This window comes from Podarcis cretensis, assembly GCF_951804945.1.
Source record: "Podarcis cretensis genome assembly, chromosome: 10".
Lineage (NCBI taxonomy): Eukaryota > Metazoa > Chordata > Lepidosauria > Squamata > Lacertidae > Podarcis > Podarcis cretensis.
This window is the reverse complement of record NC_137179.1, coordinates 26,676,844-26,702,161: the sequence shown is the minus strand read 5'-3', so window position 1 is coordinate 26,702,161 and position 25,318 is coordinate 26,676,844. Positions and strand designations below refer to the sequence as shown.

The 25,318-nt window shown below is 43.1% G+C and overlaps 1 protein-coding gene across 4 annotated transcripts in view; it reads left to right on the top strand.

The window, feature by feature from the left end:
- The window catches only part of SYN3 (synapsin III), a 214,478-nt gene that overhangs the window by 144,870 nt on the left and 44,290 nt on the right, over positions 1-25,318 (top strand). For all 4 annotated transcript variants that reach the window (XM_079992670.1, XM_079992667.1, XM_079992668.1 and 1 more), the window contains exon 7: positions 20,997-21,059. In XM_079992670.1, coding sequence (XP_079848796.1) covers positions 20,997-21,059 — 63 coding nt within the window. The remainder of the gene's footprint in view (positions 1-20,996; positions 21,060-25,318) is intronic.

Below are 25,318 nucleotides of genomic sequence, written 5' to 3'. Positions count from 1 at the left end.
TCATCTTATAAAAAGCTAATCTAGTTGTGCAGAATCCTGCCACACTAAGTGATTACATGAACGGAATGTAATCTGAGGGCACATCCAGACTTCTGTTTGTCTATATTGCTTTCCCCAGGGAAAAACCAGCTCTTTAGTGCTAAATCAGAGCAAATGCCAATCAGGTTTTCCATGGATTGATGTTTGCTCCGATTCAGCACTGAAGAGCAAGTTTTTCCTGGTGAAGTGGAGGGGCAAAGGGAAAACTGCTCAGGCCCATGCATTCTAGGCATGGGACAAGCCCTAAGATGCAGCTGTGGTACTACTAATAGTTGCAGAGAAAGAAAAACTTTCCAAAGATGTCACTTCTGTTGCCATGGTGATGAGAGAAGCTGAACCTGCTAAGATGTTGTTTTCTACTCAAGTAGTACAGGGGCATCAGCCTTGCCTTATTTTTGAGTCTTGCTTATTTTCAGCCCTACAATTCTGTAATTGCACAGAGGAATTTCCATCCAATTTGTTTTCTGAGAATGTCAACATGACATGGAGCCGACAACTCCATGTGCTGCTGTGGTGTCTTTGACAACGTGAGGTGCAATCTAAAACTGCTCCTCTCCAGCAAAACCCCAAATCCCACATTTCTGAACAAACAGCACCCCCCACCCGCATGCAGGGCTGCTGCTATTTTCCTCCTGGCACGTGGGCACACACATGTACACACTCCCACAGTCCACAAGAGTAAGGTTTGAGGTTTCCTTTAATGATGGGAAACACATGTTTTGGGGCATATCACTGTTACTCAATCCCCGGAGAAAACAAGGGGCCTTGTGAGTCACTGCAAGCAGTTCTATTGTCTGTTACTGAATCACGTCCTGTGTAAGGGATTCCTTGGCTGGTTCCAGAGGCTGTACGCTCAGCAGGCAAGCTGTGGGCTGAAACCCTACGGACTTGCTCCAAGTGCTTTTCTCGTGGCTTTTAAAAATCGTTCTCATGCAATCCGACTGAGTGACTCAGAGGGCTGACACCATGGACTGATGTCACCCTTCTCATACCAAGACCTCTGGAGCTGGGAGAGGACCTGATAGGATTACCAGAAGGAAAATTTCAGTGTTTTATTTTAAGGGGGGAAATGTGACTTTCATTAACAAACTCCCTCTGCAAGAGAAACAAGTGGCAGAATAAGTGAAGGTGTCTTAATTATGTTCAATAATACCTAAAATCAACTTGATACCCTTTCTGCCTCCCTATGTCCACAATTTATTACTATTTTTTTATTACTTATATGGATGCGGGTGACAGTGGTCTAAACCCCTGAGCCTCTTGAGCTTGCCGATCAGAAGGTCGGCAGTTCAAATACACACGATGGGGTGAGCTCCTGTTGCTCTGTCCCAGCTTCTGCCAACCTAGGAGTTCAAAAGTATATCAGTGCATATAGATGAATAGGTACTGCTGTGGCAGGAAGGTAATACAGTGGTACCTCGGGTTACATACGCTTCAGGTTACAGACTCCGCTAACCCAGAAATAGTACCTCAGGTTAAGAACTTTGCTTCAGGATGAGAACAGAAATCGCGTGGCAGCAGCAATTAGCTAAAGTGGTGCTTCAGGTTAAGAACAGTTTCAGGTTAAGAACGGACCTCCAGAATGAATTAAGTACGTAACCAGAGGTACTACTGTAGTATTTCAGTGCGCTCTGGCACTCGTCACGGTGTCCCATTGCACCAGAAGCGAAAACCCTAGCAGCAGCTAAAGTGACTTTTGTCTCCTGTTTTATCAGTGCAACTGACTCTCATTCTCCAGGTTGTTATCTGGCAACCCTACTGCCTCAAGCCACTGGGCTCCCTCCACCACTGCTAAGAGCCATTGAGCAGTGCAAGCTTGTGCCACACAGTGAGCACTTGCATAGGAAGCTGCCTTATACAGAGTCAGACCATTGGTCTACCTTGTACTTACCATAACTGGGGTTTCAAGCAGGAGTCTCTTCCAGACTGACCTGGATGACACCAGGAATTGAACCTGGGATCTTTTGTAGGGACAGTGTGTGTTCTTCCTTTGAGCTGCAGCCCTTACCTTAATCCAGGCATCCCCAAACCTCCAGCTGTTTTGGGATTACAATTCCACTACAATTCCCACCATCCCTAGCCACTGGTCCTGTTAGCTAGGGATGATGGGAGTTGTAGTCCTGAAACAGCTGGAGGGCCAAGTTTGGGGATGCTTGCCTTGATCCATGTCAGGGGTAGGGAATCTGCAGCCTTCGATATGTTGTTGGACTCCAGCTCCCATCATCCCTGATCATGGGTCATGCTGACTGGGGCTTAGAGGAGTTGGCGTCCAACTCTATCTGGAGGGCCTCAGCTTCAGATAGATGCATTCTAAAAGGTCACACCCATTCCTAGTTGCCAAGTCCTAATCTGGAGAATTTCCCTACCTTTTTAATAGCCCCATAGCTGTAACAGAGGATGTAGCTGTGATTTATCCTGTCTTGTTTCTCCTTTGGTTGCAAGCTAGATTTTACAGCTTAGCTGAGTGGAGGTAACCTGTTTTGTATATCCATAGTAGGATCACAAAATAACCATTTTGCCCCATCTCACCATGAGCACAATGACATGTTTGAAACACATTGATCCTTCATTTTCTTTTCTTTTTTTTCTTTCTAGCATAGACCTAACCATCTGGAATTACATCTGAGGCCTTGTTCACGTACATGTTCCCTTTTTTTAATAGGGTAACTTGAAGCGCTTAGTACCATTCCCAGGATTTGGTTCACTGGATTTTGTTGGCTGCCCATTACATTTTCCAGTAATGGAAATATCATACCCGCTGCAGACACAGCATACAAGGTGGGTGCAGCCATGCCTAAAACATGATGCAAACCAGTCACCTAATCATGCTGAATTCTACAAGCACAAAGTGTGAGGAGGAAAAATGCAGTCATTCTGGCCTCTTAGATATGACGGGGACTCTACCCTTAGTTGGCTGATTGTTATACAAATTGTGCCAGGTAATGGGTCAAGGAATGCACCCTGTGTTTGGGGTATCAATTAGCAGACAGCTAATTAGTTAGACTGAGCTGGAGGTTTATTTGTTCTGATGCTCAAGTGTAGCTCTTACATGCATCCAGTATTAAGTGGTCTATTGCGCCAGCTGTGAGTATCTTACTTAAGTTTATGGACAAGTTTATGGGCTCCTTTGTTCTTTGAGTCTCAGGTTGTCAGGATACAAGTGGCATTAGCATTGTATCAGCAGATGCAATTTTCCCACCAGGTCAATGAAAAAAGCAAAACAAATATGGCTGTCAGAGGGCTGGTTTTAGGAGAGAGAGTCGGGGTGGGAGAGATACGCCAGGTGAGAAAATATTTATTGAACTACCTTCTGTTGGCAAAAAATAAAGAAAAATCCAAATGTTCAAACTTGTATACCAACCTGTTTCTAAATGGGAGACATATGTGTGTCCATTTATTTTTAGATTGCAAACTACGATGACTATATTTGCTATAACAAATGTGTCACATGCAAACACTTTGTTTTGTATTAGTGCTGAAGAACAGAGATCTATTATGTTTTGTGCTTGAAGAACTCCACCAGAGGTCAGGGTACAGAGGGTGATATATTCAACAACTGATCCTGCCACACAGGCCTCCTGTAAGGTCCCTGGAGATCATTTTACTTCTATACCTACCTACTCTTTCTCCTTACAGCTGCTTTTATTTTTGTCTTTATTGTTACCCATAGCAGTCCCTGATGATAATACCTCAACAAAAGATGAGATAACTCTTGAGTTAAATAGGTGTTCTGTTTTGCACAGTCATTTTCCACAGTTTTGATGGAAGAGATGTAACACATCATTGGTACCTTGGACAGTGCTGGACAGAGCTCAAGTTGGCATTTCCATAAGGACAGGACTTGGGTGTTGTTTCAGCAGCAGTGATCCTCAGATTCAAGGCCCCTCCAGAAATCCTTTATATTGTGCATTCGTAATGATTGTGCTCATGAACGCATTATGTGTGGTCATGCTTTCTATATTGTCTACACCTGCACAAGCTTTGAGGCAGACATACTGCTTCATTTCCAGTCACTGTATGTCCTGTAACTTCCTACCAAAATTCCATAATTTCATTAATCTACAAATGTTCCAGGTTTGTTTATTTATTTATTGGCCCTACTCTTGTTGCTCCATAGCACATGAGTGCCCCTTCAGATGGCAATCATGCAATAACACTGGGGAAGCATTACAGAACAATTAATATAGCAAAATGATGTTTGGACTATCTGGAATAAATACACCACTAATGCACTATAATTGTGTCAACCACATGTTGCAGAATACAAGCATGCAAAAAACCAACAGTCTGGAAGGACACTGAGAAATTTCAGGAAAGTTGGCTTAAATGCATGTGAAGAAATGTAACATGTCTCTAGTAAAACTTTGAATGCATCTATCTTTCAATTTCCTTCATAAGTAATAAATGGGTTTTTTTTCCATTCCAGTTTTTTTCCTCTAACTGAACAAACTTCTAATGCTTTTAAGCTAAGATCTGAGCTTCTAAAGAACACAAACAATTGCCTACCTGGGCACTAGTATGTTTCTCTATTGGGATTCATGTCAAATTAAGAAGGAAGACAATGTCTACATCAATTTTATTTACACCCTGCATCAAAAACTTACCAGACATAATAGTAATTTTCAAAAAAAAACAACCAAAAACATACACACAGAGTGCTGTTAGCTGTCCCTACAACTGTTAGTGGAAGGGCTACATAATATGCATTCATTAAGAAAGAAATTTCCATGGGAAACCTGCCATAATCTGGATGATGGGCTGTCTCTTATACACCAATGCCTGCTCTTTTGGGGAATCTTATGAAGCAATACACTTCCTTTGCATATGTCACAGTTCAATTCTATTCCATGTCACTCAGCAGTCTGTTCATCATCATAAGGTGTAGTGCATGATGGGGCAGTCCTTCTCTCTCTTTCCATAACCGTTCCATTTGTTTACTTTCCTACTGGAGCAACAGAATTGGAGAAGGAGGCATTACACATCAGGAAATCACTTCTCTCTTCTGCAAACCTGTGGCAGCACAAGAGAAGCAGGACAATATTGCATAGCCTGTTTCAACCTAAACATTCTATGCACCAGTCTAATCAGACTAGTGCACCACTTTGCTCATACTGATGTATATTCAGCGGTCTGCATTTCCACTCTTTCCCCACCCCCCACAAAAAACTCTGGTGCCTGATAATGTCATCAGCCAATACACACACCAAGTTCACCATGCCAACTCCAAGTGCACAGCTCCGGCCACCAGCTGAAACTCCCAAGTTGGACGAGAATAATGAGCATGAAATGAAGGTTACTGTAGTTCAGTGGTTGCTTGGTTTGCACCTGGATATTTAAATTCATCAAGTCTCTGGTTCCCATCAGTAAGCTGCAAAATGTAGAGCATACATCAGGAAACAGAATGAGAGCCAAGAAAAAAGGAAAGGAGAGGAGGTTGTTGCTTTTCTGATGACATTCGCAGAGCAATAGCAGAAATGGAGCTAGATTCTCAGATAGCTACTTCTGTTCTTGTCTGGTTTCTTATTATAAAGACATTTCCTCTTTAGCTTCCTCTCTAAGACTTGGAAAAAAAAATGTAAATCCTGAACTTGTCTTTCAATCATCCAGAGATCTGTTGTCTGTGTTAACAAAAAAAAACCTAACACAATTTGGCTGCAGACTCAGGGCTGGTTCAGAAAAGGCTCGGGATATAGAAACTACAGTATACTTGGTCACTTTAGCTCAATAGGGTCTACAATGACCAGCAGTGGTTCTCCAGGGTTTCAGACCAGAGACATTTCCAGTCCCACCTGGACATGCCAGACACTGAACCTGGGACCTTCAGCATCCAATTAAATAACAAACGATTTGCCCCACTTTCATGATACACAAAATCAGTTGTCTGAGGCAATTACCTTACTAGTACTGCTACTAATGCACTGCCATAAAAAGGAGATGCATCAATACTGAGCTGCAGTCCTTCCCTGAAAGGCTGTCGAGTAGTAAAGCATGAGAGCAAACCTCTGGCTTGCATTTATCCCAGGAAATGCATCCAAACCCCGCAATTATTCAGTTCAGAAACTGAAATGAATATATTCATAATCCTCGAATGTATAACCAGCCCTAACTTCAACCCAACAAACTTTAATTTTGTAATTAAAACCTAGCTTAATATATTTATATTTTTATGCACCTGGGGTTGGCATAACTAACTCTGCCATTTTTACACATGCTTATTTGTTGCTTGGGGACGCAGGTGGCGCTGTGGGTTAAAGCCTCAGCGCCTAGGACTTGCCGATCGAAAGGTCGGCGGTTCGAATCCCTGCGGCGGGGTGCGCTCCCGCTGCTCGGTCCCAGCGCCTGCCAACCTAGCAGTTCAAAAGCACCTCCGGGTGCAAGTAGATAAATAGGGACCGCTTACCAGCGGGAAGGTAAACGGCGTTTCCGTGTGCGGCTCTGGCTCGCCAGAGCAGCGATGTCACGCTGGCCACGTGACCCGGAAGTGTCTCCGGACAGCGCTGGCCCTTGGCCTCTTAAGTGAGATGGGCGCACAACCCCAGAGTCTGTCAAGACTGGCCCGTATGGGCAGGGGTACCTTTACCTTTACTTATTTGTTGCTTGCTGTAACGCTTTCATTTCCAAAGGAAATTAAATGCCCACATGTAGAATTGGTTTTACATTAACACCTTACAGAACCATCATAAGCCCTGATCCATCACGTTAGAGGTTAGAATGTTGTGGAGGTTTTCCTCTTTCCACTCACAGGGTTGGGGGGAGGTGTCTGCCATGAATGCATATGCTGCAGCTGCCAAAAGTAGAGTTAGGAGTTATCCCTGCTGAAGGTAACCAGAATAAAACCCGGAAACGGGGTGAGGAGGGCCACCTACCAGTGGTAGAGTTTATTTGGCCATCTCTGCTGCACCAGCCTAGAGCTGGCACAGGGAAACCAGCAGTTTTACTGCCCCAAGCCTTCCACACTGGCTGGCACAGGAGGCAGGCTTTGGCTGCTGCAGGTCTTACAACTGTGCCCTTAGTTATTACTCTATGTCAAAGGAACTGCTCAGTGTCAACATTTGGAACTGAAACCATACAAGAACCGATAACGAGTAGCAGAAGTAGTTATCCCTTGACAGCATTAGCAACATGCTGTCTTTCAGTCTTCTATGTCAATATGTTTTTGATGTTAACAGGCTGGGTCCTCTCTACTCACAAGCAGGTGGCTCCACGTGCAAATAGCAGTCCAAGGAGCTTACTTGCAGGCAGGACATATCATAAGAAGGTATGCCAGCTTGCTGTTTGAAATCAGATCTACTCTGAAGTAACGACTGCAGTCTACATTTTGAAATGGCATGGCAGCATGCCTCTCTGCCAGTAGATCTGCTCATGCGTAAAGCTGCAAACTTGTGCAAACTTAGGTGAAAGTAAACCACATTGACAAAGTGGGACTTACTTCCAAGTGCATGGATAAGACTGCTCTGTCAGTGTTGTAGACTGCTATCTCAACTAAGGAACAATATTCCTCATGATATCTGTTGTCAACATATTGATTATCAGTGCAGGGTTATTGGTAGGAATTTGGTTGTGATCCTGACTTTTCTGCAGATTAAGGATGAAAGAGATTTTAAATTCAGTTCGCATTTAAAGGTGAACCTACCTAATTGACACTTTCTGGAACAATGCGCAAACTGAAATGCATCCTTTGTAATTTGCACTAATCTGAATTTTACAGTGCAATTCTCCAGCCAAAAATTGTGTCCTTGGGTAATGCATGCATTAAAATGAACATATTCATAAAAAATAGCACTTAAAATATTATATGGAAATTGTTTCACAAAAATGTGTATATTAGGCAAAATCCACACTAAAATGCTGGTGAATTTTTGTGAGGGCTTTTTTCAAACACAAATGCAAACTGAAATGGAAGTGTGGATAACTGCAAAAAATGAGAAACTAGACATAAAATGAAGTTGACAAATTCACCCATCCCTTCCCATAATTAAACCCAGAAATGCTACCCAGGTTTCAGTGCTAACTGGATTTCAGCCATATTATCAAGGCAGTTGTCAGGAGCAGGTAACAATAACTCACAAGGGGCCAAGAAACAGAACAGCTCAGGCCTAGTGAGCACAGCAACTCCTCCCAGCGGGTTTTACCCCAGTGAAACAGTTGTGAAACTGAAGGTCCCCACTTTCTACAGCTCTCTAAGGCTCCTCCTCCCTCAAGTCCCTCCCAAGCAATCAGAGACTCCAGCTCCTTGTCTGTCTCTGCTCTACCCTCTTCATACACCTGAGGGTTCTGGGAGACTGGGGGGAGGGGAGCTAGTCACAGCAGCAGGGGGAGACACACACCCCGGCTTCTTCAGTAGCCTGCCTCATCTCTGCCTCTTGGCCCCCCTCTTCTCCAGCCTCTGCTTCTACCTCTGCTTCTGAACTGCTCTCTGTCACAGCCTCTTCTGCTCACTAAACCCTGTTCACTCTTCAGCTTCTGACACCTCCTCCTCCCACCTCCTCTTCCCCCTCTGACCACTCATTGTCGCCCCACCACCAGTCCCCTGGTTCTGAGCCTTCTTCTGTTGGGGGTTTCTCCAGCTGGTGCCTCCCACCACTCCCCTGTTTCCAGCCAGTCCGTGACACATATCAAGGCTTAACCTTGGAAGATTGTGAACTGTTTAGACTTTCTAGTAAACCAATTAGCTTTATTGCAAACTACTTAAAGGTTTGGCTGCAACACAGTGGTACCTCGGGTTAAGAACTTAATTCGTTCTGGAGGTCTGTTCTTAATCTGAGGTACCACTTTAGCTAATAGGGCTTCCTGCTGCCGCGCGATTTCTGTTCTCATCCTGAAGCAAAGTTCTTAACCCAAGGTAGTATTTCTGGGTTAACGGAGTCTGTAACCTGAAGTGTCTGTAACCCGAGGTACCATTGTATACATTTTTTTAAATAAAATGAATAATAAGATGTGGGACAAAAATCAAGAAGAAAGCACCCATGCAGAGCCTTCCCTTTAACAGTGATGAACATAGCCAGTCCCACACATCTGGGGTTACAAGAAAATGTTTCTGTGGCAGAGGATGTGCCTTTCAGAAAACACTGAGCCTCTTCACCGCCTGCTCAAGGCTGTGCCCCTAACTAGAGGCCCAACACATTCTTGTTTTATGTTTGTGATGCAGACTAGTAGCCTCATTTGTTAGAACTGTTGTACAAAGTATTTATGAATTTGTAGAACAGCCTAGACATGCCACATTGAAAATATATTCCAGGCGGTGTCCAAACACACAAACAGCACAATCTGTCCGCCTACTACTATTTACAGAGGGTGAGACAGTTTTTGTCTGTAGGCCTCTTTTACTATGGGACATTTTTGCTTCAGACAAAAAAAAAATGCCCTCAGATAGCTATCAGCTGAGGAAAGGGTCTGACGAGAACATTCCAGTCACAGAACAACACAGAAGTGTTTGGGTTCACAAACAATGGAAAAAACCAACCCTGGTGTCTCCTGCCTCAAACAACATGTATTGAAGGACACGCAGTTCTGTCTTCTTCCTAAGATATTTATACAACTTCACTTCTGTAGTTTTCAAAATGCTACAAAGGTGATTTTATCTTCACTGTGTGTTTCAGGCAAATTAGAAAACTGGAGCAGCCATTGGCAACTTGCCATCTTTTAACCTGAAACCAGTGAATCGTTGCCTTTTGCGTAAATAAAGAATGCCATTATGGGGGTTAAGCACAAGGTGGCACTGGACTGATTGGTATCTGGGTGGAGTTCCCTGTTGCTGTTCTTTCTTGTTTAAGGGAGACAGCAAAGTGCTTTCCTAGCTTCCTGGCTGGTATGTCCTCTAAGCTTTTCATGACACCCTTGAATTCCATTGGTGGCTGGTGTCCATTGGGACCAACCAGTAGTGCAGAAGGCAGGGAGGCCAACAGTAGGTGAAGCCAGACCTAATTACAAACCGCGCCAACCCAATTGGTTGTAATTAAGAAGAGAGGCAACTAGGTTGGCCAAGGGCAAACTGATGTTGGTGGAGCAGTTCCCCATTTACCCTAATGGACCAGCCGCCACTGTTTGAATCTCCAGTTCAAGCATGAGAAAAGGCTGCCACAGCCTCTCACACCACATTACTTCCAGAATCCTGTTGTTTGCTTGGGATGTACAATCTGACATGGTAACAAAATGTGATAAAGTCACAGCAGAGTTTGGGATTTCTCCTCTAAAAATTGCAAACCGTAATGCCCAGCTGTCAGAGAGGGTATACATTTTCTTTTAATCAGTTGTTAATTGTATTAAATATCTCTGAATATGAAGGAGAGTTATTACATGATTAAAAGTAGGCAATACAATAGAAGGCTGAAACAACATGTTGCAGTTTAGACTTTGTTGTTAAAGCTTGAGACTCTTTATTTTAAAAAATAATTTTTATTAACAGACCAATCAAATCACATTAGTTCCAAATTATAAAACCGAATTTTTAAATTTTTGTTGGGGGTACCCATGCTTCGAGCTCAGAAAGGGTCCAATCATCTCTTATTTCTGCTGCTTTGATGTTCACAGTTCTGTCCATTCATCTCGTTGTTGTTTTCCTTTACAAATGCCATCTTTCAATTTTCTTGTTGTTATCGTATTTTTTTCCTTTCTTTATAACCTCTGAAAGTCTCCACAAGCGAGTTGAAACAAACGTTGTTATAGTCCTGTGTGGATTTTCACATTAATCCAAAAGTCGTATTCAAACAGCAGGCGCCATTTCAGCACTTCCAAAAAATACAGTCTCAGCGTCTGCTCATTAGCTTTCCCAGACCTGTTGCTCCAACATCAATCTTTTCAGGGGGTTCTGCCAGATCAAACGCAGAGTCAAATATGATAACAAAGCCGTGGCTTCCTCCCCCTCTTGACCGTCAATCCTGCAACAGAGCCTGTCTTGTCATGGCGGTTCTCTTTTAGAACTGCGTCATCCCAAAAGCCTTCCATTTCCTTTCCAGATCTTCCACAAAGCAAAGCCTTTAGTTAATCATTTATTTCCACACAGTTCATTATTCCTTCTCACTTGTTATCAGTCATTGCAACGGTTCTTCTTGGGGGGGGGGGCGTTGTTAGGTAATCACATAGAGAAAAAAAGAAAAGTCCCCCCCCTTTCCGCCCCGTTCCGACATACCGACATCTTCGATGTAGTCTTCTTTGATATATTTTCCTGTTCAGTCCAACCCGTCACTCAGCTTCACAGAGGTCAATTCAGTTAGCAATCAATAATCCCTTTCTTCACTCGAAACATGTGCATTTGCTCTTCTCTAATTATTTGTCTTGAGCTCCTGCAACCAGGTCGCGATCAGAAGTAGCATCCGGGAGAGTGAAAAACTCACACAAGGGCTTTCTGTTTAGTGCCCTCAACCCCTCCTTCTTTCGAACTCGGGGGTGATTTATAGGCAACCGCAGATGAGGCAGTGTTTTCCCATTCTCCCTGAGAAAACTCGGGAGGCTAATTACTCCCATATTAGCCTCTTAATTACCTCGTGTGAGCCAGAGAGATGGTATTGTCGACCATCTTCCAATGCACCCCCAGAGTCCCAGCTTGAGACTCTTAACCTCAGGGTCATGGATTCAACCTCCATGTTGGACAAAAGATTCCTTCATTGCAGTGGGTTGGACTAGATGACCCTTGTGGTCCCTTCCAACTTTACAATTCTACGATTCTATTCTCTCTCCTATTGAGAGCACCCAGGGTTGCGTGTTGAGACCCCCAAGACAACCCCCTCATTGATGAATAAGACACAAGGACACAGATATTAAGTTAATGTTTACTGGGCAAATTTAGGCCACAACTTTATTGGTTACAGATACCCGGTAGCATTTACCACCTGTGTTTGTTATTATAATGAGTGATTTAACACCACAGCATAAAATGGATTATCATGAAAATGTGGCAGAGTGGGGACAAATTTGATCCACTTGTGGTGAAATTACATAGGAAGCTGTCTTATTCTGAAGCATACAGTTGGTCCATATATATCCTGAGTCTCAATGAGAGGCTGGTCAGACCCTGAGTAGAAGGAGTCTGAGGCCTTAGACAGGGAAGACCCTGGCTATTTTCTCTTAGTTTTTAGTTTGTTTTCATATATCAGTCTTATGTAGCAGCGGAAATGGAAAGCCAGTTTCTCCTGAATACTATATGCTGGAGTTAAACAGGGTAAATATACCATCTTCAAGTCATCTTTTCTGAGAGATATAGCTGGCTGCTGTCTAGAGTGGAATGCTGGACTATATTGACCTTGGTCTGATGCAGCAAAGCAGTTTTATGCAATATTTCTACTTGATCCTTAAAAGATACTGGGCAGGAGTGGCGGTGCAGGAATCTAATATAGAATAGATGATGAATTTATTGACTATTGCAAGGATGGAAATAACAATGAAATGGAAATGTTTGGAAGCGCCAAGAATGTATGGTCAGATATTAAGAATTTGGCAGGCTGCTGAATTAGTGTAAGTGACAAATATAGTAAGGGCATTGGAAGGACAAAAGCTCTGATCATTTCCCAAGGAACATACTTTATTTATCCAATTTTGGAACATTCATTCAGGAAAACAAATTGGACCAGGAAATTTATCGTTCGTCTTGTAATCTTCCTGTATGAAAAAAAAATATGAAAATTAAAAGAAAAAAACCACTTATCTTGTGAGAACCAAGCCAAAGAAGAGGCCCTGCAAAAAACAGTTCTGCATATTAATGCTTAGCATCTATATTATGGAGCTGTGGGAGCTCCTGTCACCAATACAGAAAAAGGGTTTAGGTGGAAAGACCCAATATGAAGATGCAGAAGAGCTAAGCTGCAAGGAAGCACAATATGTCAGATTGTAGAATTCTTTATTATTCTTATTATTCTTATTAGTTAAATTTGTATACCACCCTTCATCTGTAAATCTCAGGGCAGTTCATAACATAAAAATACAAGATAAAAACGCAAAATACATAATCAAAACAAGAACAAAAGCAAACCCATTAGATTACATGACAGTACTAACACTTCAAGCCCACCCACGGCATTGAGCAGGAGGGCTGAAGGGTAATTCTAAATGCAGAGTTCCAAGTTACAGGGAGGATTCTAAGCATGCTCAGCTGAGACATTCAGAATCACCCTTCAGATCTTCCCACTCAGTTTGCAAAGGTTGGAGGTCAAGGAGGGAAGGCTGGCATGCACCAGGACACTACGGGAGCCTACTCAAAAATTCCTTTGAAGGCCCGAATTGGGCTTTAGAGGACCCACCCGTAAGGAAGCTAAGCAAGAACTATGTTGTCTGCCTTCAACAAGAGCAGGCTCGGAGAACTCCTGACTCCACCCAGATGCAACAAAGTCCAGTGCCATCTTGCAAGTAAACCATATTATGACCCCTTCCACAATAAGATGTACTGTGCCTTGCTGTCTGTCCTTCCTTCCCTTGGCTGGCCAACTAAAACTTCTTGGTAATGTGTCTTAAGTGGTAAAGGGGGCTTCAAACCCCAGTGGGGGAGGAAGGGAAAGGAGAATGTTAGCCGCTTTGAGACTCCTTCGGGTAGTGATAAAGCGGGATATCAAATCCAAACTCTTCTTCTTCTTCCTTGAATTGTCTCAGTTTCTGTTAGGAATGCATGATCACCCTGATTGGGATTTACCACATCTCCTATTCTAAATAGCCATTCAATGCATCAGAAGCAATTTTCGATATTCAGAGAGAACCAGAAAAGGATCCAATTGGGGTGCCGCAAACACTCATTTATCTGATGCAACTTGAATCTGATTTATGGCATGAGACATGCTTGGGGCAGTTCAAAAATCATGATTAGCTCCCAGCTCCCAACTTTACACAATCTCCGTAGGGTGAGGTTATCAGTATTGAGTCTTATAAAAGCTTTCCTTGAGATGCAAAGCACACAATTAATTAGGGAATATAAATTACCATAAGGAAGCCCAAGTTCCACAGGAAATAACAGTATCAAGCTGTGCAAACCTATACATATCAGAGGTAAGACCCATTGAGTTCAATTTAAGTTACTCCCAGATCATTCTGTGTACAGTATAGGATTGCACCCTAAACCCATTAGATATTTTCCCTTGAGAGGTGCAGGTAAGGGTTGCCATACATTTGGGAAATCCCAGGCATGTACTTTGGGGGGGAGCAACATGCCCATCTGGGGGGGATTTTTACATTTTAAAGGAAATGTGTGGGATTTGGGGTTTGTTTGTTTGTTTGTTTGTTTGTTTGTTTGTTTGTTTGTTTGTTCGTTCGTTCGTTCGTTCGTTCGTTCGTTCGTTTGTCACAGGCTCGGGTTAGCAGTGGCTCGGGCTGTCCTCTTTTTTGCTCTTCAAGGTATGGGAACCCTAGTACAGGTTGTCTTTGAAAAAGCAAAGCATCAACAGGGAGAAAGAAACAGATGTTTTGCTGCCTTACATGCAGAGCAGCTAGTTCACATTTGTCTCATTTAGTCTTGTGTGATGAAGCATTGCCTCAGAGATGAAATCAGCTCCGACCCCCGCCTTTTACTTTCCAGTAAAAGGAGGGGATTTGCCCTCCCCCTCCATAGACAGGAATGACTGATGGAGTGGATTTAAACAGACCACAGCCTCCTCTGTACAACCCCAGACATGCCCAAGGAAAGAAGGAGACCTGTGTGTTATTCCCAAAAGAATTTCTCAAGTTCCTGCTGCTTGCAATTCCCGGCCTCTGTCCTCTTCAGTGTGCAAACATGATTATTTAAGAAAGAAAATAATGACTCTAGTTACGGTAGCGGTTGCAGTAAGGGGCAGGGGTGGGGTGGGGGGATAGTGTTTGGTGAGTGTCTTGACAAGCCTTTATTTTATTTTATTTTTTTAATACTGTAATGGCAACTGCAGCAAGGGATGACTTGCCTCGCCTGTGGGCTGGGTGAGTTCCAGCTGTTCATCCCCACTTCCTTGCCTCAGAGGACATCAGTGGGAGCTATTATTGCCTGTTAGTTGTCATCTGCCAGCAAGGGAAGACCTGCCTGCATCAACAGGCTCTGTAGTCTAGTGGGGTTGCCAGTGTGGTGACCGTGGATGTGAACCCAAATCTCCCCAGAGTCCAGCACGCTAACCACAACACTACCCTTTCGGCAGCTCACTATTATATGACTGCCTGGTGATCCTAATAAATTGTGTATTCAGCTCTGTACTTTGCTGTTTGAGGGTATATCTAGCTGTCTGCATTTTTTTATTCTCCTTGAGGGCATGCCTACACTTCAAATTCACGAGTACACTATTGCTTCACCTGCTTAAATAAAGCTGTTTCTTTACTAGGTCAACTAAAATGTAACAGAACAGTGTGCAATCTTTTGAGTTCTCCAGAACTCTCCATCAGGCTTGAGGTTGGCAGGGGTGTGGGTGAGAGAGAGATTAGCTGGCTGTGAAGACATGAGTCTTCACTACCAGCCTTTTTTCTGTTTTCCCCTATCCCCTTTCTTTGCTTATCATCTAGCCTGATGAAAAGCTCTGCAGAACTCAAAAGCTCTCACACTACTTTGCCACATTTTGGTTAGCCTAATAATGATATTGCCCTAATATGGGGTTGTTGTTTTTCCTTATGGGCTGGCACAGCTGCCCTTAGGTTTGTTGATTTTTAAACAACATTCCTTGCTTGTTTTCTAGTCAACATGCTTTCATCATGGTCTGTTCTATACACAAATTCTGCTCATGAAGAAATGATACGTTTTTCTCTGCCCTCAGTACTGCTTTTAAAAAAGATTCCTGTGTTTAGACAGGTGGCAGCTGGGGATTTATTGGCCCAAGTTCACCACTGCCTGAGCAGCTCTTTGAATATATGATTTCTTTGCTGTTCTTCTACCCGTCTGGATTTGTTTTTACAATTCTCATGGCTGAAATGCTGACAAAATGAAAAGAAAAAAACTTTTTAAAAGAAAAAAAAAAGCTTTTATAGTGAACCTGAACTATGTCTTGCTCTCATTTGACCATTGGGGAAAGGCGCTTGAGTCATATATAAAAGCTGGTTAAAATGACGAGAACTTGGAAAGTCAGAGGGAAAAGTTTAAAAGCTCTGTGTCTAGCCTGGGACTCCACCAACCACTACAATGGCATGCTCTAACCACGACACGTATTGTGAGCAGGGGCCTGTGGTCTGTGGTTTGTTTCTTCCAGAATGCAAGTGACTCCACATTGTTGCCATAATTGCTGTTGAAAAACAATCATCAAAGTGCTAGGTGGGTGTTTTAAGGAATCAACCACACTTGTGGTTTACTGTGTTGACCAAATGGCCCACCATCTAGTAGGAACATTAGTAACATTTGATTTCTATGCAGATATACCACTCAGTAACAAAGGACATCCTCATGTCCTGTCAACGATTAGAAAGAGAATCTAGTATGTCAGGTAGCAAGTTGTCAACCATCCAGGAAACTCTACCCTATATATAGTGTGGAGAAGGGGGCACCCCACTGCCATGAAGCAGAGTGAGGCTTGGGGTGGGCATGTAACCTACTTTAGAGAGGACAGTATTTGAAGGTGTCTTCCATTTAAAGGGCTGTTCAGTTCACGTCCGGTTTAAAGATAAAGAACCAGAAGAAGAAAGGAGAGCAGCAGGGACATTGAAGTTGTTTATCAACAATATGTATCTGAATGCTACTTGCAGAGAATCACAAATGGGGAGGGTGCTGTTGTACCCAGGTGCTATTTTCAGGATTCCTAGAGGCATCTGCCTGGCAACAGAATGTTGGACTAGATGGGCCACTGACCTTATCTAGCTGTGCTGTTCTTGCGTTAATTAGGAGCTGGACAGCAGACTGAGCAGGCACACAGGTCACTTGGTTGCAGTCTAACCCACTATGATGCATTGTATTTTTGTGCATTTACCTCCAAGGAGATCAAGGTGGTATACGTGGTTCTCTCCTCCCCATTTTATGCTCAAAAAATCCTGTGAGAGACAGTGTCTGATCTCCCCGTGAGCTTCATTGGCTGAGTAGGAATTCAAAGCCTGGTCTTCCAGATCCTAGTCAAACACTTTTAACTGTTACACCACACTTGCTCCCCAGTTGTAGTCCTAATGGACATGGGCTTTGGGACTCTGCTTCCAGCAGTAAATGTCTTGAGCTGGCACTATATACATACACTGGTCATAGAAAGAAACATTGTACATTCAAATGACAAGTCATTTTGTGGAACTGAAGTTTGGGGACTTGACTGCATTGCTTTAGTTGTACCGACAGTGGCTCATTCATCTCTGATGTGACAGCCTCACTCAATCCACAAGCCCACTGTTCTCTGTCTGCGTGATCAACGCAGGCAATTTGAAAAATTCAAATGATTTCATCCTGTTTGTTTTCCTGTTTCTCTTAAGAAAGCAAATCTTAACAAAACAAATACTCTGAAGTTCACTGGTTTATTTTGTCCATGATTTCAGTACAAACATGTTTGTTCTGGTTAAACTCTTGCAATGCCCTCTCTTAATTATATTCAACACCCTCCCATGAGAATTGTGACTGGGGTTATATAAATATACCACACTTGGTTCCAGCAATTCTAGCTTCACTCTCGTGGCTGTCATATCCCCTTGCTGCGTTTATATAGCCAAACAATCAGTGAGACTGAAATTCTATGCACATTTGTTTCATACATAATGACGAAGTAGAATGACTTCTTGTGGAGGCAGTTATGGGAAGGCTGGAGCCAAATTGCCTCTGGTCCCAGCCAAACCAGTGGAGAAGGTCTTGCTGCCTCATCTCACTTTGCCTGAAGCTGACAGGCTGAATGGCTATATCAGATGTTGCCTAGGCATTCTAAGAACATAAGAGCATAAGCAGAGCCCTGCTGGATCAGACCATGACCAATAGTCGGAAGTGGGGGGGGGCGGGCATTGTAGTACAGCAACATGTGGAGGGCCACAGATTTCCCACCATAGATATAGCTGTGGGTTGTCCCCATCCTCCTTCCTAGGTGGGGCACTGCCTAATGAACTAACTTCCACCGGCCAGATGGTCTGATTGAGTATATGGCAGTGTTTAGTGTTCCTAATGCTGAGTGCAAAAGGATGTTGTTGGACTTCCAACTCCCATCAGTCCCAGCCAGTGTAGCCAACAATCGGGGAAGATGGGAGTTGTAGTCCAACAACATCTGAAGGGCTACAGGTTTTCCACCCCAGATATAGGGCAATAAATAGGCAGCCGTTTCTCATTTCATTGGTTTTCCACCCCTGAGCTGAGAATTGCCTCTTCTATGAGGAGCACCGCAAGGTATGAGGAAGAGGTTAAGGAATTCCATTTCTGTGAATTATGATATGAACTGACCTAATCTGCACTGCCTAGTTTAATGGAACCTAATTGGAACCCAATTCTCCTTTTAAATTCTATACCTCTCCAAATTTTGTAATAGCATTTTCAGCTCAAAGAACTTACCAAAATGCATCAAAATGCATGTGTATTCCTATGCCCTTTTAAAATGCATTGGGGGGAGTGTTATTGAGTTGTTGTTCTTATTTTGATTATGTGTTTTGTCATTTTATAGTTTGATTTAATTCTGTGAACCACTCTGAGACCTCCTAAGCACGTGCTTATTTTGCTTAATGGTTAATCCAGCCCTGCATGTAGCCACACTTTCCTAGGCTTCAGACTACCAGGGCTGAAATTGTGCCACCAGAGTCCAGAAACTATACTTACTATGTATGTTTCTATCCAAGAGGTATGCCTGGTCTCAAGGGAAATATGACATGTTAGTTGTATAAGCATCCTCCCAGTACCCAACATCTCTTGATGCAAAGGAAACATGCCAACACACGCACATACGTCCCCCAAAAAACAATGTACTGAAATGTGTTTATATATAAAACTGCCACAGATGGAGATAACAACCCTCATCTATATTTAGGTCATGCCAGGTTCTTTTCCTTAGAGATAATTGATAATTGGAACAACAGCAATTTTTCCACCTGGAAAGTTCTGGTTTATCAGCTATAAATGGTAATGCATCATCACATGTTAACTGTTTAATGATCCCATTGCACTAAACTTTGGTATTTATCTTCGTGGCTAACTTCAAAGAAAGCTGAAGCTCAGTTGGGTAGAAAAGGGAATTTTTTTCAGGTTCAGTCTTTCTCACACCTGCAAAACAAGCTGCATCTGCCAAAATTCCTTCTTAAGAGCCATTCAAAAACATTTCCAGTGTAGTCCAGTCTCATTTTGCCATGATGATGATGATTTTATTTTATTTTATTTTATTTGTGCCCTGCCCATCTGAATCACCTGGGTTCACAGATGTTTTCCTTCCTGGGTGAGCAGCAATATTTAGGGGCAGAGGCCCGTCTACCTGTGCATCTGTCTAGCAAATGCTTTTTCATATTAATGTATTGGGATATGAGAGAGATTGGATAACTACATTTAGCATACATTCTTTGGGTAACACCTTTATTAGGACAGATGACACATCCCAAAATAGTGTGAAAGCTTTCAAGTTCTCTTGGACTCTTTATCAGGCTAAACAAACCAAAGCTGAGTAGAGGAGGGGAAAGGCTGGCTGGTGGTGAAGTCAGAGTCTGCATCTGGGCTCACAGACTTGAGATGGAATCTAAGGAGGCTCTGTGAGGTGCTGTGCCCTGGTGGGGGTTACTTCTGAGTAAACATGCATAGTCTGCATGTTGAGTATTGCATGTGGCAAGTGGTAGGGTTTTTGTGGAATAGTGATAAATATGTAGAAGGATCATTTATGAGTCACTGAATCAGTCATTCTTGTTCTTGTAATTATTTTTAGCATTAGTCTTAAACTATGCAAGCATGGATGAATTAACGTTACTAGTAATCACAGCCTTTCTCATCATCCTCATTAGAGAAAGAGAAAACACACTATGGCTTTATGAACTGTTCATTTGAGCTACATGTAGACTAGTGCATCCTTCGCTATCCTGTTGGTGCCTTCCGGGCATGTTGGACTGCAACTCCCATCAGCCCCAGCCCCAGCCCCAGCTATTCCTCCTCCCTACCATTCAGCTATTATCAGGAAAAATGGGAATGACTTGTTTCCAGTTCATTAAGTTTAGAGGATGGTTCCTAGTATGTAAAAATCCTCATATGAAGGGCAGTATATAAATTTAACTGATGATGATGGTGACATATAGCTCTCATTTTTAAATGTGCTCTAACAGTTTGTGGGGAGGAAGAGAAGAAAAATTTCATGTACAGTATGGGGTAAAATTGCAGAGACTTAAAGAAGAAGAATATAATGAAGAAAGTGTGAGTCAGGAAAAATAAGGGGCAAAAGGCTTTATTTCCAAATTGTTTTCAGAAGCCGCTTCTACTGAAAAGTCCAATAAAAATCTTGTTTCCAATGAACTCTCTTTAACTATCCATAGAAATCTGTGGTCACACCCACACCCACACACACCCCTTCTCTTGCTAAACCTGTAGCCAGAGATATGGCTAATTGTTCTGAGCCAAAATGTTCATACTGCACCCCTTCCTACTGGCAGAGTTATTTATGTCCCTAAGCCCCCTGGGATGTTTTTCCCTTAGTCCAGCTGATGTTTCATCCTTGTTGCATATGACAGGACTGGTGATCCTCCTTCAGAAGTCAGAGTGTGTGGACATTCAATGGTATCACAGCAGCTCAGCCAGTAGACAGGTGACAGCTAATTTAGCATATATTTTAGAATTCCACAATAATTTGTGTTGGTTTTGCATTGGGAAATGTCTGCGGGCCTCTGTGCATGATGAGCTGAGTGAAATTCTAGCTGCGTGGAAAATCTGCACATGTTGGACATCAGTGCATGGAAAGTCAGCCATATGAACATGCTCTCCGCACATGATTTTCCTTTCAACATACATTGAGAAATACTATAGAGAAGTGCTTTACTAAAAGCCCTGTTCTGCATGTAGCCACTAGTCATATTACCACATTGTGGTGGTTATATCTGCATGTGAAACACAATTGAGAGCCCTAAGATTGAAAAAGGTGCTTGTCATGTACCAGTTCTGACTGATTTCTTCCTTTGCCTTTCAGCTCACAACTCCAGCTTTCCCTGTTGTCGTCAAGCTGGGACATGCTCATGCTGGAATGGGGAAGGTAAGCAAGAGACAATATCCTCACTTTGAGAATGACATATATGCTCTGTACCCTTTGGTGTGCAAAACAGCATACAGTCCTTTCACTGGAACAAAGTGAATTTCCCACATCTTCCCAGCACCACCACGACAAAGCCTCAAAAAGAGAAGGGGGGAATGGGGGGGGAGAGAGAGAGAGAGACATGATAGTAGTGTTCAAATATCTGAAGGGCTGCCACACAGAAGATGAAGCAGACCTGTTATCTTTTGCTCCAGAAGATATGACTAGAACCAATGGATGGACATTTTGGGGTAGTAGATTTTGTCTAAATTTAGGTATTTAAGCAGAGGATGGACAACCATTTTTGTTGCAGATTTTGCACTGAGCAGGAGGTTGCAGGGCTAAATTGTGATGGTGCAATTGGCACAAGTGTACCAGAACCCATGCCTGCAAGGGGGCACAGACTCTGACCTTTCACAATTTAAAAAAGAAGTTTCTGACCCTCCCAGAAGGAAAGTTACAAAGCAAAATGTGCAGGCAACCTTCTAAGTGTAAATTGAACCAGCCTGGCTGCTTTGGCATTTCAGTGTTTCTAGCCAATGAGTGACGTCCGAGCTGTGACTGAGTGCTGAGTAAATAGTTTGGACACTAGGCTACAGGAATACTTGGAGTACTAAAATGCTGCTTTCCCCCTCCTCTTTAGCGTACTTTTTCTTCCTGCTTCTGTCTAATCCTTAGAATCTCTGTAGTTTTAAAGACCTTCCAGAATTCCCCTTGTCTCCCATTGCCCTTCTTTTCTTCTAGCAACTAGAATATGCCAAGAAGGGGATTGAACAAAAACATAAACCTATGATTCTGTGATTCATGTCAACTCTCAGTTTAGAGGGGCAAGTCCATATAGGTGGACATAAACCGGAGGCCATACTACATGAAAATGGGAGAGAAAGGCTATAGAGTGCTAGGATAGAAGTCAGTTGGGGGAGAGAATGCACAGGGTGGGTGTAGTGGTTATGGGTGGGTTACTCGTGTGTAAACTGCCTCCACTTCAGTTAGATCGTTTGCTCAACCATGTTTAGGGTTAGAGCTCGCCCTCCGTGACCTGTTAGTCTCTTGCAGAATCCGTCAGTGGGCGTTTCTTGAATCTCTTCCAGCATAAAAGCTGTTTGACCCCAAGTCTCCGCCTATGTTCCCTGCGTGGAACACGTCTGCGCAAGTAAGGGGACGGCAAGGGCGTGCCAGCACTCTCTCCGCTGGTCTCGGTTGAAGGGTCTCGGAGCCCTGACACCAATTCCTCCATCTCCCTCTCCTCTCTATTGGTGTCACGCTGAATTCCTTCCCCCCGACCGGTTCCCTCTCCGGCATCGCTCTGGAACGACATCCCACAGAGGGAGGAGCCCAAGATGGCGGCTGTAACAACTTCTCCTCCGTGAACCCTCCTGGATTACAAACCTTTTATAGCCTTTTATAGCCTTTTATAGCCGTTTTTATAACCGTTTTTATTAGACTTTTAACTATTTTACCTCTGTTAGAAGTTTTAACCATTCTATCTCTACCGTTGGCCAATTAACAAGGATATTCAAACCTTCTGCTGAGAAAGCCTGCTGCTGATTAGAAACGCCGCCTTGAAGACTGGGTATGCTGAGCAGTGGAGGAGGAGTAGCAGAGGAGTTGTGTCCACAAAAGATAAGTTCTCTTTTTATCTCCGTTTACCTCTACTTTTAACCTCCGTAGTCAGTGAGACAGTGACAAATGGGTCATGGCAAGCGACCAAGATCTGCTGAGAAAGGTTGACAGACTCTGGGGTTGTGCTCAGTGAACAATCTCTCCCTTTCATCTCCCCATACACCTCCTAGAACTGGGACTGGGAAGGAAAAACTCAAGGCCTATTTTTATCCAAAAGAGGTTCGGCAGCCGCCCTATCTTCACGAAGCTGGTAATTAGCAGACGGGGAGGTCAGCTACTGGAAGGACGCGGAGCTTTTTATCTATAAAAAGGGAGGAATTGAAGTAGGTACAACCCCAAGAAACACAAGGCAAGTTCAACTCGATAATTACTTAACTGGCTACGCCGTGAGGCTGTTGAATGAGAGAGAAAGTCCTAGTTGAACTTTAAAAGAAACAAGTTATAGTATGAAAGCCTAGGACTAGTACTATTTTCTAACATTTTAAATAACTGATACCTCACAAGCTCCGATGTAAATTGCTGGAGAAACTAACAAGTAAATTGCTGGTAACAAGTAAATTGCTGGAGAAACTAACAAGTTGGAGAGGTTGGAGAGGTTTAGGAGGCAACGTCCACAAATCGGCATTTCTGCTATTGCTTACTCCAGCTTAGAACAAAAAGATAAGTTACCGTCAAGCAAGCAACCCCTACCATATATCCATATATACCCATATACCCACTATGGTCCTCACCAGGAAAAAATACAAGGACCAAGGAATCTTGCCTAATTCACCACAGAGCCCGATGGAGCGTCGAAGGAGACAAAGTAAAATTACCAGCTACTTTCCTCAAAAAGACGCGAGTAAGAGAACTCAGAACGAGAGTATTCTAGATGTAGCTATGCCTTTGCCACTCACAGTGTTGGATTGGTCAACACAGCTAAAGGATTTGCAGACAAACAACAAGTGGACAAACCATCCAACAAATTTGGCCCAAGAACTCGCCATAGCAGAGAATGCTACAAAGGCTAATACAGCCAACACACCTGATGCTAATCCTTATTTGTCACCGCTGGAACTTGGAAGTAACCTTTCAACCCATTGGTTGAAAGCCAACGACAGCGGAACAGAAATGCGGGGTGATTATCTTCAGGAGCAGATATACCAGATTTCTACGGATCTCCTTAACGTCAAAAAATTTTTAGCGATAACAAACGGGCTTCTCCTGACCCTAGTGGATAATTTCAAACAACATGTGAGCGCTTCAGTCCAGAATACAAATCCCCTAGCCAGCTCGGATCCACCACTCCCCAGCAAATCCCGGAGGAAAAAAGCTGAGCCTAAGATGAAGAAAAGCAAAAATATAAAAAATCTAAGGCGGCTTAAGACAACTCACCGTACCTGCAAAAAATATTGGCAGAAGCTCTTTAACCTTCTTCCATCCCTTTCTACAAGTGGAACAAACAAATCCAACTCAAGTGCTATCAAAGAAACACGTAAAGTAGATACACCCACAAAAGAATTTAAACCAAGTTTTGAAGAATCAACACCGAGCGGGGACAAAGGAACTAATCCATCTACAGTTATACCGCCCCAGAGTCCTCTTATGGCCAGCACAGAATCTGTAGACAGAGGTGAGCTGGCGACCCAAACTATTGAGGGGAACCACTCCTCTCAAGCTCGACAGATGCTGTGGCCCAAAAGAGAATGGAGTTTAGTCCTAATCCCACAAAAGCTTGTCTTTGCTAATTACCCTAAACCGCCTAGATTTTATGCAGGGTCGGACCGTATAGACCACTTTTTGTCCATTATAAGAGGCATTTTACCGGGGATAGTAAAAGCAACTGACATAGCCGCTATAGAGTATCTACATCAAGATGACTGCTCGGTACGAGCACTGATTACCTTTTTAGATCATAATCTGGCCAGCCTTATTTTTAGAGCTAAAAACCTATTCAAAAAAGAAAGAATAGTCCTATTAAGAATATTTGAAAACAGAGCACCTTTAACCTCTCTGATGGGGACCAAGGGCATAGGAATGGAAGTTCACAAAAGGGAAAAAACCAACTACCAAAACCATCAAAACAGAAAGCATAAGTTCCAGCAGGATCATCTCCTTCAAACAGTATCAAATGATAAAAAGGAAGCTCCACATCCAACTGGCATTTGGCCTCCCACGTGTGATAGTGAGGACTCCTTTTTGGAGGAAGAACTCTCGCTGATAAAGCGATTCTGGTCACTGCATCCACCAGCTCAAACTGAGATCCTGAAAAGACTTGATTTACTTCGAAGCAGACTAGAAAAAAAGGATGACCAAGGTGAGACAATGAAGGACCTTTATGTGCAGCCCATATCTCCCAAATGTCTAGTGGATAAGAAGACAGTGGGAGGCACCTTTAAATGCGTAGACGTGGAACTACAATCTGAGCCCCCTGTGATGTACAATAAAGTAAGACCAAATCAAGGTGTGAAATCTCAAAGCTCCTGGCACAGCTATCTTAAATTGTCTCCGAATGAATTAGCTTCCCCCCCAACTCCAAAATCTAGCCCCAAATCACCAAGAAGAGAGGACCACTACACTCTCTCCAAGCAGTCATCCTCGAAAAGAGCCAACGGGTG